General features: G+C 38.8%; 1 protein-coding gene across 4 annotated transcripts in view; it reads right to left on the reverse strand.

The window, feature by feature from the left end:
• Positions 1 to 1,143: 1,143 nt before the first annotated feature.
• The window catches only part of smad10a (SMAD family member 10a), a 32,659-nt gene continuing 18,669 nt past the window's right edge, over positions 1,144 to 15,133 (reverse strand). For all 4 annotated transcript variants that reach the window (XM_040122733.1, XM_040122734.1, XM_040122732.1 and 1 more), the window contains 6 exons: positions 14,988 to 15,089; positions 12,923 to 12,976; positions 10,705 to 10,888; positions 7,157 to 7,325; positions 6,730 to 6,868; positions 1,144 to 5,303 (listed from right to left, as the gene is read on the reverse strand). In XM_040122733.1, coding sequence (XP_039978667.1) covers positions 5,092 to 5,303; positions 6,730 to 6,868; positions 7,157 to 7,325; positions 10,705 to 10,888; positions 12,923 to 12,976; positions 14,988 to 15,089 — 860 coding nt within the window. In that variant the 3' untranslated portion in view covers positions 1,144 to 5,091. The remainder of the gene's footprint in view (positions 5,304 to 6,729; positions 6,869 to 7,156; positions 7,326 to 10,704; positions 10,889 to 12,922; positions 12,977 to 14,987; positions 15,090 to 15,133) is intronic.

A 15,133-nucleotide genomic window follows, 5' to 3' on the forward strand; every position in this document is an offset into this window, starting at 1 on the left:
AAATAACACGTGGCTAAACCCAGAGGACAAAAACAGGATTGTAAAATGTGCGATGACCTCCCACGTAATTGCTTTCCTCAGTTCATGTAGACAGTCAGTGAAGCATATCAAGGCTGTTTGACAGGATTCTCTGACATGACATAATAAGTAGCATCAACAAAGTGTGTATCAATATGACAGTGCCATTTGTTAATTTTCACTTTATTATCCAGTCAACATTACAAGAGCAGCACATCTTTACAATAAAATAACTACAAAATAAAAATGACAATATCCTAATGTAGCCAAATTAAATTCTTTACTACATATTTTCAATATTGTTTAAGTGTCAGAATAAACCTGTTTAATGTTTTATGGATGGGATCATGTGTATGTTTTTCTGTGTGTCTCACATTAAGAACAGACCAGAATGATAAATGCATCAGTGGTTTGGTATGGGATGAAATCAGATTTTATCCAGAATTGTTTCACATTTTGTCCTACTAATTCCCATTGCAAGATATAAAAATAAATAAATTAAATATTCGAATATTTAATCCAAACCTATTTTGAAAATTGTAGTTCCATTGTTACTTTTTCCAATGTGTTAAACAGGATTTTTCATTTTTGAATACACCCTGACATACTCCTGCTTTTTGCAACATGTGCAAGAAAAAGACTTGATCAGACCTTTACAGTCAATGGCGAGGCCGTGTGGCTGTGGGCCACGACGAACCTACAACACAGCACACTCCTGCTGAGCGCAGATTTATGTCTTCAAGTCATTGTGATGAATACAGCTGTTGTTCCTGTTATTGTTATGATCATTATTTCTGTGATCAGATACACCACTACAATCAAAGTTCTTTCAGAGTTTGAGCATTACAGTTCAGTCTTGACTTTGGGAATGGTGGGATGACAGTAATAATGTGTACTCAGTAGCTCCACTTACAAACTTTTTCAGAGCTTTCAACCCCCTCCCACAGTCTTCGTCAGTGAATAGAATTTGCTATTCTTACTGGTGATTATTACTACATCCTAACTATGTCTGCCTGAGCAATCTCAATCCACTGATGAAGACCAAGAGATATAGCTGAAAGCCAAAAAGCCATCCAGTGAACCTTGAGTTAAAATTCCTTTGTCAAACGTCCTTCAGAGCAAAATCCAATATAGAGTCTGGACGAGGTTGTGTTGAGTAAGGATTTGACAGGGGGGTACTGCAGGTTTGGTTTTATTCATGATAAATAGACACATCCACTGTACACACAGGTGTGTTATTGTTGTAAAGAAAAAAATAAACTTTTACAAGGAGAAGTGTCCTTTGTGTTTACAAAGACGACACTTGCTGTTATTAAATTAGTCCTGCATGGGGGAGCGGCATGTCATAATGCAGCAACACAGTCACACAAGGTGGGGGCCTGTTCGAACTGTTTTATTACATGTTTTTATACTGCTGCATGGCTGACCGTACTCATACTGTCAAACCACTGATGTGAAAGCCAATCATACTCATCAACCCATGTACTGAGTACTTGGGTTTTGCGTTTAGTGCAGACTTAACAGAGGCCAACTTCAGACCACAGGTTTGAGGTGGACCTGAGAGTGTTTGTTTTTGACAACAGCTTAATTAAATGTTCGGAACATGGCGCCGGAAAATCTGGGATGCTCTTAAACAAGTCTGCAATTTCTTACTGATTTCAAAGATGTTGTATGGAAAGAACTACAATATATCATTTGGTACTCATTATGGGGGAAATGGAAACAATGTTCAGTTGGTACACTTCCAATTCATCCATTCCAACTATTGCCATTGTAATATACTCTTTTTTGGGACAACTGTCAACTGTCTACAGGCAAGCAAACAATCCAACCTATTTGTGGAATAAAGTGTCCAATAATCAGTGAATAAAGGACGTGTATCTGGGTTTAAATAAAGCCTGTTCTATTTTCCCTTTAATTAATATGAAATAAAATGGTTTCTTTCTAGGAAACATCCTTGGAAATGATTAGGAAAAAAAAGAAAATGACCAAAATCCCTCCTCAGTGGCCACATGTGAGAAGGCCCTGAGACAGCAGCAAGATCAGGACCCCTGCAGCTCACAGGGAGAACCCCGACAAGCTGTCCTGCTAACAGCCCGGATAGTACCAACTCCATCACTTCAAATAGCTGATTAAAGCGGCAAGCAGCAAAACAGCTGTGACAACATGAAGATGCCCCTTGGCATTAGTTGTGTAAATCAATAGTGATGCACAGACAGACAGTGGCAACATAAGGGCAATGACTGCAAAGCATTTCTGGAGACATAATGGAGGTGATGTGATGTGATAAACAGTGATTTGATTGCAGAGAGGTCAGGATAATCTGATGATGATGATGATGAATTTAATCATTATCTGAGAAAACCTACTTGAACACTTCCCTGAATATGGGCAGAGGAGAAGAGATAAATATGACATCTATTTGCGTTGTCCATGCTAAGATTAAGATAGTGCCAAGCGTACTCATTCATATTTTACACTCACAAAAGACTAAGGCAATAAACAATACTACTCAGTTAAGATTGCCATCTCTATAAACCGGTTTGATGAGCTACACTGATACCTGAGGGAACCACAGAATATCATCAAAAGATTCTGAACAGCTGAAAACCAAACCACAATGTGCAACATCAATCTTCATATGTAGAAAGACAAACTTGTGCCTGTCTCAGAATCCAGTGTTGGTGCATCTACTATTGACAACAAAAGGCACAAATCACAAATATGCATATGTTAATGGCTGATCTTTGTAAAGCAGCTGAATCAGATGATACATGTTTCTCAGTTTCCTGACAGAGTCTAACTACACATCTCATCTCACCAGTCCTTTCTTCACCTTTGGATCTAGATCAACAGACCATATTCCAAGTATAGGACAGTTTGGATTTGCCTAAAGATTTGACCTTTTGACATCAATTAAACAGTAGCCTTTTATTTAGTCAAGTCTGGTGTCTGCCACAGGAGAGCCTTCTATCTTAGACCAAGTTTCTAAGAGTAGCTCCTCAGACTGACAGAAGTCCAGGCTCCTAACCTGCTCACATTCAGTCAGCGGCTCCAGGTAATGTGCCCTTCAAACCTACATTTGTTTGACAGTTCATTAAGTGTACATTAAATAATCACCATGTGAAATATAACTGAATTTTTCATTTAATCTAGTTTGATTCCACTTTTAATTTTAATTTAGTTTAAATTTTTGCTTTAATTTATCTATTTACTTATCCAATCTAATTTAAACTAATTTGTAAAGAGCTCTTATAGGAGGAAAAGTCTTTGTTTGGAACTTTTAGCTACCATTTAGGAGGACTCCTTATAGCAGCATAAGACACTATTTTATGATCACAAAGTCATCTGACAAAATCCACGTAAATCCAGGTTAATGACAGCAGCTCTGCTGTGTAATCTATACTCTATATTGTCATTTAAAACAAATGACGAGAGAGAAAGTTAGAGGAGACAGAAAACTTCTGTCTTCTTCATTTTCCTGGAACCCAAGCCCTGTCCAGACTGAGCAGGCTTCAGTCTCTAGCCCCTTTCATACAGCCTGTTCAAGGTGAACACGGAACATGGAACACGGAATTGGGGGGGCCTTGCTCTTCTGCCTTTAAGCCGGCAGTGGAGCCGGATCATCATCTGTGTAAAAGTGAGAGCCGTCCAACGCTGTTACATGTCACGCTTCTGACTCCAGCGCATCGGCATGCTATCTAAAAGCACACACAGGGGCGGCATTATGCCAACTTTGTTTGGTTCAGTGTAAACAAGCAAAGCTGGCATAATGAGGGGTCTTCTTAACAGCAATATAGTGGGATGTCTGTTTAAAAAGGGGCTACTGTTTTCAATCCTATTCTCCTCTCATGGCCAAACACACAGACCTACTGGATACAACAAGCCAGAATTTAAAAAAAACAACTGCTAGTTACACGTCTAGAAGAGATGATAACAGTCACATGCACAGGCTGGAGTCTGATATTACATGTTAATACTGTGGATATTACAAGAAAGCCTCTTCCACAAGTCCATTCTGCTGTAAAAACTGTAGAGTATAACTAAGTAACAAATATCAGTTAGTGTATCCAGTTCTGCCTGTATACATGACAGCAAGTACCCTCACAGACTGACTTCAGACCTGATCTCATCCTGTCAGTGATGAACAAAGTGTGTGTGGTTTAGGCGGAGAACAAAACTGTGACTTTACACTGTAGGTATGAGGTATTCTGGCTTTGGTGATTTCCACCAACCATTTGGTTCGATACAGGGTAGCACTGTTTGCAGAGAACAACAACACTACTTTAAAGCTAAATGTTTTTGGCTTTTTAGATTTTGTTACAAAAATAATATAGTTTGGGCTGATTGTTAGAAGAGGGCTAACAGTTTGAGTTGAGATCAACATATAGTGAAGAGCGCGCTACAAGCACAGGATGACTTAACACTGGCTTCCTTAATCCATACTTCAACATCACTTGTTGGTAAGACATAAAGAGAACACTAACACTGTTTGGATTCAGTCGGAATTTTTCTTTTCCAGAGGTATGCAGTTATCTGTCTGGATAACATGAATTGTACATGTCTGTGTGTATTCCATTAGTGAATTTGCAGAAAACTCCCAAAATGAGAAGAAATCCAAAATGCATATAGGGGAACTGGATTTCTGCAACACATCCCTGGATTTCTACAGTACATACAAATGTCTTTAGGACAGAGAAAAACTGGTGAAACACAAATTCAAATTCTTTACCTTCAGAGATCCAACTCCCTTGTGTGTGACTTTAGATTATAGAGTAAAGCATTAGAAAAATCCTAAAGACATCAGCACTTTTATGTCTGTGTGGCTACAGACCTTTTGGTTTCAGTGTGTGTGCATGTGTATATGTCTGTGAGACAGCATTAGTGATATGTGCACTGATTGTTACAAGCATAATGTGTTGTTGGTCACTTCTGTTTTCCGTGTGTTTCTGATTTATTTACTTTGTATATCAATTAGATAGCATATTTGTCCTCAAGCAAAAATAGCCAAACGAGTATCTGTGTGTGCACATTCAGAGAATCCAGATTTTAATTTGAATATGGTCATGGTCCTCAGTTAGCAGGTCCTGGGTCTGCCAATGGCATAGTGTGCAAAACCTCATCCAGAAGCTGCAGAGCACGGTGCAGGTGGACCTCCACCCAGCAGGGGGTGTGTTTGATGCTTGCCCGGGGGTAGTCAGGCCCCCAGCCCTTCACAAAGCTGAGTCGCAGGATACACAATCGCCTGAGGTCATCCACACCGATCCCAGCTGCGGCAGACAGGCCTGAAATCACACGTGACAATATGTGGTGGTGCGTATGGTCACAGCAAAGTCAATCACACTGAGCAGTTCATCCTGACACCCACTGTCACTGACTGACTGACAGATGATCAAAAAGAGCACATGTACATTTCTAACATCAAACCATTTAGTAGATGTGGAACAGCATCGAGTTACATGAGATAACAAACAAGTTTACATTTGATAAATACACATGATATCAGATATTTCACATGTAAAAAAATGTCAAAAACATTTGTTTTTTGTTGCTGTCTATTGAGGTCTCGTCTCATTATTGGTATTGCCAATTCTTTTGTATAAATCAATGATACTGTGCCTTTGACTAAATGTGCAGTGTCAAGTGTTCTGATTACACAGCACGATGAAGTCTTCAGCAAATAGAAAAACTAGTATATACAATATAAATCTTATCTTCTTCATTTATATACATTTATATAATCTATCAAATAATAAATCACAACTAAATTGGTTATCATGCTTACCATGATAATGTTAGTATACCAAAAAAGACGCATAAATCGCTGCTTTATAATGCACTAATGCACTTAATAATCACCTAGAATTTCCCTGATAAAGATCTGTTGTTTAAAAATAACTACTATGATGTTGTATGTAAATTGTTTGATGATTGCGTTATCTGCCGTCCATACCACCAAGGTCAACACTGAAACTTTAAACTCAAATAATGTTTTATTTCTATCTTTACTACAAAGAGGTATTTCTGTCTCTTACTACAGTTTCGTCTATCCTCTTTTAGTAAAACAGCTACTTTGGAGTTAGAGGACTTTATTCAGCCCTGAGTAGTGTCTGCAGGCTTCCTCACAAGGTATATTCAGTCATAGCAAGCTCAACCAAGAAGGTAGGGCATTTTAGATGTAGCCTGAAAGGCAAAATCTGGGGCCCAAAACATCTGAAAATCACTGGCTACAGCTTGTAAAGCATAATTGCTATGAGGGCTCAGTAGCTCTGTATCTCTACCTCTGGAGCTGCAGAGTCTGGATCTGTGACTGCAAACCACCTACTGCCCCCATGATCCTGCTCAATACCCATTGCTTAAATTATTATTATTATTATTATTTTTATTATTATTATTACATTTAGTCTCACTATTATTAGACATCTTTATGTGGAACCTGTATTATGCTATGTTCTCTTTCCTCCTGCTTTACTGTCTTTTCTGGTGCTTGTTGGATCAGTCGGTAATGTCGTCACCTGTGTACGAGGATTGTACACCATCAGCAAAAACATTAAAAGCAGTTACTCGTTTTAATGTTGTGGCTGATCGGTGTATATGGATAGAATGAAAATAACTCTACCTTGAACCTTGAACACTTCATCATACAGTTTGCATTTTAAGTGGCTTCAAGCGTGTATTGTTAATGTCAAATAAAGTCTCAACAGCACTTACTAACTGCAGGTGCAATGCCTCCAACGCTGCCTGGACCAGGAATATTTCCTGCCACAGCAGCTGCCTGTGCAGCAGCTGCAGCCTGAGCTGTTGCTGCCTGCTGCTGCATCTGTCTGTGGCACTGTCGCAGGTCAAACACCTGAGCGACACACAAGTAGCTTGCATTACAACAGCTGGACAGGCAATCTGAAGCATATAGTACCATTCATCCTTTAATAACCCTTGACAACAGTTGATGCACTTCATGCAGTCTCCTAATAATCACTTATTTCAAAATGAATTTTTTTTTGTTAAAGGTCATCTATAAGCTAAATGCTGCCAACTGGTGTTTTCAAACAAATAAAATGGTTAAATAGTTAAATAGTCTAAAAATGAAGAATCTGTGTATTTGTGTGTGTGTGTGTGTGTGCAAAGAAATGTCAGTGACCTTGATATAGGCTCCAGGGTAGATCTTGTGCACAGCATCACCTGGTGCTCGGCCTGCCTCTCTGTCGAGGTAGTAGCTCTGTACAAACACAGCGTGGTCACTCATACAGCGCATCCACACATCGCCCTCACCACGGCACTCCAGCTGCACACCTTTACCTATGTGTAACCTGGAACACACAGAAAAAAAAACAGGACAAACACATGTGGAACAATTAGTTGTGCCCCTCTATGTTTATGTAAAAAATTATTATTATTTTACTTCATATTGTTTTTTAGAAAAAAATGCCGATATTTAAAACAAATATCAAGGATTATTTCATTACATTTATTGAGTTTAGCAGAAGTTACAGTAGACAGCATCATCCAGTTGTACTGAAGCAGCTGTAGCTTAGTTGTAATTGCATCTGAGCCTCAACACATGCTTCCCTCCAATCTTTAATGGAAATTCCAAATTATGGAAATTTTCCAAACTTCCAGTTTAGACTCTGAGGTTTCGATCAAATGACTGATGTTAAACCTCTATAACTGCAGTTTTTTTTGGCCATTTTTCCAAAGATCAAATTGCAGGCTTTTCCAATTATTTATTTTTTGCAGAATAAATAAAGCTCCCTATTTGAAAATATTTAAAGAAATGTAAAGTATAATTCATACCATACCTTTATCATGTTAAGCACTATAGGGTTGGCTGTGTATTTTTGCTCAGCTGAACAAAGATATACATGTAAGTGTAATGTTAATTGAATGCAACATGATTCCAAATCGTTCCATGATAAACCTTCAGATGAAAAATAAAACAGTATAGTTCACAGCTGTGCTAGTACAACTGGAGATGTGGACACTTCAATCGACCCTATCAAAAGCTTTCTGGTTCTTCCTTTTGACTATGTCAAATAATGTTTCACATTATGAAGTACTTGTTTCCCATGTATTAACCCATTTTGATCTTTTCCCACCAGCGTCTTTGCCAATTTTACAGAGAATTCTGGTATTGGTCAATGACACTTATAGGACGCATATTTTGTATTAGTTTTACGTGGATTTTGAGGTAGGACAATTAAGGCTGTTCTCATTTTATTGGGAAGGCAGCCAGTCTTGTATGAATGCTGATCAACATGTAACCAGATAATCAAAGTGCCCAAAGGTTAGGGGTTCAAGAGTAATTGGACAAATACGCATGAAGTCAAACAAAATCATTATATTTAATATTCTGTGTAAAATCCTTTGCAGTCCGTGACTGCCTGAAGTCTCTGACCAGCAGACATGAGCAGACACTTTGTATCTTCCCCAGTGACGCTCTCCCAGAGCTTCACTGCAGACTCCTTCAGCTGTTGCTTGTTGTGGGGTCGCTCTGCCTTAAGTCGGGTCATTAGTAGGTGGAATGCCGCTCAGTTGGACTGATTTTGACTCGGCCAGTCGAGGATATTCCATCACTTCACCTTGAAAAGCACTTTGGTTGTTTTGGCTTTATGTTTAGTATCATTGTCCTGCTGAATGATCACGTCGTTCCAATGGGTTTTGATGCATCAGACTTGATCTGAGCACAGAATGCTCCTATACACCTCTGCATTCGTCCTATTGTTTCCATCAAGAGTGAAATCATTAATAATTGCCAGTGGGCCAGTCACCCCTTACTCCTCATACTACATACTAACTATCCAAATACTTGCAGTCTAGACAGTACATTACTACCAGACATCAGCAAGAATTTGCAACTTAACGCTTTACCAACAGACCTAAGCTACATTCTAGCAGCCACTACACTTTATTTACTATCTTGTATGGCGATGATGTGGATTATAGCATTAGTCGGACACATACTCATGTTGGGTAACTCACTAACTGCGTATTGCTGTTAGTGAGTATTTCATCATGCAACTTGTATTTCCGTCAGTACCCTTTCAGTTTGGTTTACTAAGAAATAAGCCTGATTTTTGAGGTTTCTCTCCCTGATAATAATACGTCTATTTAATCCTCATCAAACTTGGTCTCGTAGGCTGCAAAATTGTTATATTGGGTTCTAGGCCATAAATACTCCTTGTCAATTTCTGAGCTATTGTGCCCATTTTGAAAAATATCTCTTAATCACTTTAATTTTAGATTCTAAAATGCACTATTTTTCCTGTGCTGCACTTACATTATTATATATTACCAATTCCAGAAGACCTGTCTTTCTGAGCATCCAGGGTGCAGTTGAAATCTTCGGCCATGACATATGTGCATGACATTGCGGAAATCTTTAACAGTAAAGTGTTATAAAAGTTTGCATCATCGCTATTAGGTCCATATATATTCATTATTATTCATTCATTTGATTTATCAGACCTAAGATAACATTGAATAATTAAGAATCTACCTGTGGGGTCCTCAACCACATCCTGAATCCATAGGGAATGATTTGTGTATTAATGTCATTACCCCTCTAGCATTGCTGGAAAAAGATGCTTAGAACACTTGACCTGGGTATCATCTTTTTATCTTAGATGTATCCCCATCTAGCATATGTGTCTCTTAAGGAAACAATTCCTTGGCTTTCACATTTTTGACCCTACTCATGACCTGTCTTACCTTAACAATTTTACTCAAGGCTCTACAATTACATGGATTACTTTGACTTTTTCCATTAATCATGTTTAAATCAGCTCCACTCCACTCTTTAAATATTTTTATTTACAGTACTTTTTATACTTTATTGTCATGATATTATGCCTTTTCTCTGGGAAAATTATGACTTCTTCTATTATTCCTAACTGTGGCCCTAAGAACCTTGGTATGCTTTAAACAGAGATCTTTCAGACATTGGAATTGGGGCGCTGAAATGGACGGTGACGCAGTGGTTAATCAAGATTGCGGAGGTGTCACAGTTTAAACATTTTTCTCATCCCTCTTTTGAGAGTGCAACTACATGAATGCCTTCAAGAAGAGATGGCCCAAAGTTAACCACATTTGTGTTATTCATTGTGTCGACATGTAAAAGGCACCGAGTTGTTGGAGAGACATTAGGGATGCAGGGGGCTGCAGGCTTTTCACTGTGGCCTTTCAGACCAGTTCCAAACATTCGGACTTCAGACATGTTTGAACAACACATCACGCAACCCAATTCATTTAAAACATACTGAGAGCTTTAAAGTCTGTCATACTGACACAGTCTTAAACATAATTGTCATGTCCCTATGGTTGTAGCTTTTGCAGTGTTACTGTTATTTTGCTTACCCCCAGTATATGACCAGTCACAGGGTCAGAGCCACAACATCCTAACAGTTTAGTAGTATTGCGGTAGCGAGGTGAACAAGTCATCTTAGTTCAGTCTGTTGTTTGTAGTCACTATCACGCCATCTCACACACTGTCCCCCAGTGGCAACCAGGAGACAGAGAGAGGGCTAACAGTGTGTAAGTCAGTGAGAGTGAATTAATTTATGAATGCAGAAATAAATTAATTAGTTGAATAAGCTGTTGTTTTTTACTACTTGAGCCAAAAAGTGTTTCACAAAATGACATTAAATCCATTAAATAGACATAGTAGAGAAGTATTTGTCTTCCTCCGCTTACCTGGCTCTCTCACTGGCATCTGTACGGTGGACGTTACTCAGCTGGCCGAGGCAGAAGCGATCGCCTCCTGACGGGTCAACATAACCATCCACAGTCACTACAGGGCAGCTGGAGGGCACCTTGAACATCTCACCCACCTGAACATCCATTTCAAAGTAGGATATGGAGCACCAAAACTCTGGTCCTGCAATGAAAACAGACCAAACCAAGTGTGTGACATACTGGCAGTTAACAAAACTCAGATTTACTTCAGCCTTTATGCCTCTTTTTCAGGTTCAGATGTGATGCATTCTGCCCCAAACACAAGTGCTTTATTTATCATGTTTGCAGGGAGTGTCCCTCTCCTCATTGTATATGCATTTAATGGAGGATCGTACAAATAATAGGAAGAGAAACATTAACAGTAGACAGTTATGTATTCCACTGGAATTACTTAATTCACAGACTTGATGACTGTAAACATAGTGCAGATGGAATTTACTCAATCTGTAAGCAAAGTTGTGGCGGAGAAAAGAAAAACAATTAAATGTATCACTAAAACTGATTCTTAGAAAGAAAAAACGAGTAAATCATTATTAAATAATACAAATATCTCATTATTCTAGCTAACATAAACAAATAGTGTTCATCAAACTTGAATTCAAACTTTTCCATCAAAGAACTCTAAAAGCACTTTAGACTGCAACTGCACTCTTCTTTCTTTTATTACTTAGGTGTATGTTTTGCTGCATTTACCGCAGTACTTCGATCCCTGTTGTTCTTTATGATAAAAATTTGTCCAGAAACTGTGGCTTGAAGGTTGCTAAAAGGAAAGCATTAATGGAGCATTAAAACCAGGTACCGGTTTTAATGTTTTGGCTGAATGGCTGAACATATACCTGTGTGTATATGCTATATATATGGCATATACAGACAGGTGACAAATTAAAGGGAAAAGCAACATTAAGAGTCTTAGCAAAGTGTTGGGCCACCACGGGCCTCCAGAACAGCTACTGAAGCTGTTCTGTTTAATCAATGCCAAGGAGCTCAGTGCTCCTTGGCATTGATTCTCCAAGTCTCTGGAACTCCACTGGAGGGATGAACACCACTCTTCCAAAAGATATTCTCTTATTTGGTGTTTTGATAATGGCGGAGGAGACCACTGTCTAACATGTCAGACCAAAATCTCCAATAGTTGTTCAACTGGGTTGAGATCTGGTGACTTCACATCATTTTCATACTCATCAAACCATTCATTGACCCCTCATGCCCTGTGTGAAGGCCTCTGTATTTGCTATGTTTCTCCATCTATTCAGATTTTTCCTTTAATTTGTCACTCGTCTGTATATATAAATGGTATATACTGTGTATATAAAAACCACTCAGCCAAAACATTAAACCCAGTAACAGGTTTTAATGTTGTCTGTGTATGTGTAGGCAACGTTTCAACTGATAATACTGACAGAGTATCAATGTGTTTGTGTCTGAGATTGTTTTAGAAAACGAAACTATATGTTTGTAAGAACTCGTACATTGTTCTCTATAAAATGGACTCTTTCCAAACAGTGTAATACCAGATCTTCCCTAAGTTACATGCATCATTAACTAGAATGGTACTCAGTATAGTGCATACCTCTGCCAGGGCCAAATATTGTTGAAAAGGTCAAACAATGCTCTATCTCACAATCATTAGGAAAGTGATTTTAAGAATCCTGGATCTGCCCCTTTAACCAGATCCAGACCAAAACTTAACGGGTTCTTCCCTGGCCCATGCCCCATCCCTCTACCAAGTTCAGTACAAATCAGTTCAGTAGTTTTTGTGTAAATCTGCTGACAAGTAAACAAACAAACCAGCAAACAGACAGACATTGATGATTACATAACACCCTTGGCAGAGGTAATGAATACACATTAATCATTAACCTTACAAACTACAGTGCACAAGCTCTACCATCCCCAGTTTTACAGAAATTAAATGTTCTTTCTATACCAACTGTCAACCACCTGTTCACTGCCAATGCAGACAACCAGGATGGACAGTAAATACTGATGACATACACTCAGCTCATACTCACTAAAATCTGTGCAGCCCCAAATTTCTGAACTCAGATCACTCATTCTTGTTAAAATAGCAAGGGAGAGTCCAAAAATACTGCATGAAATCAGTAGCAACATTATTAGGTAACAATCAATATCTTGATATGCACAATATATTTGTGACAGTATAATGGTCTCTAACCTGGATGATTGGACACAGAAGGAGAGAAAGAGGTTGAGCCATGATGCTGAGACCCTGAAAAGCAGAGAGATGTGAAGATTAGTCTGAAGCAGAAAAAAATAGATATTAGATATTATATTAGACTAGATGTCATAAAATATGATGCTTTTTATAGATTAAACTAACCAACAGTATATAAAGTGCTTAAAATGGGCTCCACATCAAATGGTTTGAAGGGCACCTAGAGAGCCGTACCTCCGTCAAAGCCAATGTCAAACAACATACAACAGACTTCAGAGGAAAAAATGAAAATTTATAGTAAATGATTTGGATCTGCCCCGAAATTAAATGGGTTCTTCCCAGGCCCAGGCCCCATCCCTCCACCACATTTGGTGCAAATCTGCTCAGTACTTTTTGTGTAATCATGCTGACAAATAAACCAACAACCCAACAAACAGAAATAGGTGAAAACAGAACCTCCTTGGCGGAGGTAAAAAACAAAAGCAATATTTTTAGGTCTGTACCCAACTCTGAATTTTCCAGGCTCTTTGAAATACATGCAAGGCCCTCCGTGTAGGAGACAAGTTCACACTTTGGTGAGTCGTCATGGTAGTAACAAAAGACAGTGGCAGACAGCAAAGCACATGAAATCATAGAAATGTCAAAATTAGGAGATCTTTCTTTTACACCACACTTGTAACTGGTAATTATCTATGACACTATAAGAGCTGTTGTCTGTCAGGTGAGTTAAGAAGAGACACCATACACTGTACACCGAACAGCCACAACATTAAGACCAGTTACTGGTTTTAATGTTGTGGCTGATCAGTGTATTTATACTGTAGAATCAGAGTTTCAGCTTTGCTTCAGTGTTAAATGTAACGAACAGAGTGAAATGAGCCCTCTCAAAGAGATACATTCCTGTCTGTGATTGTGTTTGTCTTATATCAGCTTATCGAAAACTCTTCAACTCAGTCACTTCTTCCGCAGTCAGTCATCTCATCTGAAATTTGATTCTGATACTACCACCGGGGAAGCAACCAACACCAAGGTGCTGTATGCCGCCAAACGTTGTTTCTTGCTGGGACCGGGTGGTGGTGGTGGTGGTCGCTTGCCAAGAGCTTCAGCCATTGTTGCGTTTACAAGACAAGAGGTTAGAATATGCCCTCTGGGCAGCACTACTTCTTCAAGGCACCCTGGAAGCTACAGTGACTCACTATCGGAAAGTGATGAGACGGGCTGGCTGGGCTGTGGCTAGCTGGTTGGCATGCTAACTTCAGTAAAAGAAATGATAGAAATAGAGAAAACAGAGAGTTAACATTGGCGTTGCTTTCCACCACTGGAAACAGCTCTTGGCAAGTAAAGGAATGAAGTTTGATCCTGAACTCACAACATTTCTTCTAGACTGGTAAATAAACAGCTGTTAATGCTAACATTGGCAATGTAGCAAAAGCAACAACTTACGTATAGCAATTTTAAACTGCATTTAATCGACCAAAAACATCAGCCACTCTCAGAGTGGCCAGGGTCTTTTATTGTGAGTCAGTTGGCCAACAGGTTACTGATACTGAGAAAGATAACGTACTAGAGCATAACGTTATAGTAGAATGAAACAATGCAGTACACTGATGAATGGTGTGACTTGCGTAATAATTCCAGAACTACACTACCTTTACCTTGAGCAAAATTTAATTTTACACGGATTATTTGTTCTCACACAAAGAAACAATCCAGATTAAGCACTCTTGATCATTTTGAGGCTTTGTGCTTTGTCATACTTCCTATCAAATCATTCCCTGGGACAACTACAGTTAACTCAATGAGAGCAGCACATAGAAAATACCCTTTTTATACCACAGCAATCCCAGTTTTCTGTACAGTCACTATACGGTATACATAATGAAAGATATTTGATATTAACTTAGTGAGATCAAATACATAAAAAAAGAAAATCACATAAGATGTTCAATATAAAAATAAGCAGTGTGGACACTCTTGTTTAGTCTTGAAATCTTACAGAATTAAAGTGAATCTCATGTGGAATTCTTTAGTTTGGAGGAGATGCAGGTTTTAAGGCATATCTTACAGTGGTGGTTTGGATGATGGAGGGGAGGTTGTGGGTGACCACGCCCATTCTGCTGTGGTCCTATGGGAGTGTAGGAGGCTGTGCTGCTGCCTGTCCAAACTGCTGGATTATAGGGAAGTAAAAAATGATCAATGTTCATCAAAGTA

Source organism: Xiphias gladius, chromosome 24 (genome assembly GCF_016859285.1).
Source record: "Xiphias gladius isolate SHS-SW01 ecotype Sanya breed wild chromosome 24, ASM1685928v1, whole genome shotgun sequence".
NCBI lineage: Eukaryota > Metazoa > Chordata > Actinopteri > Istiophoriformes > Xiphiidae > Xiphias > Xiphias gladius.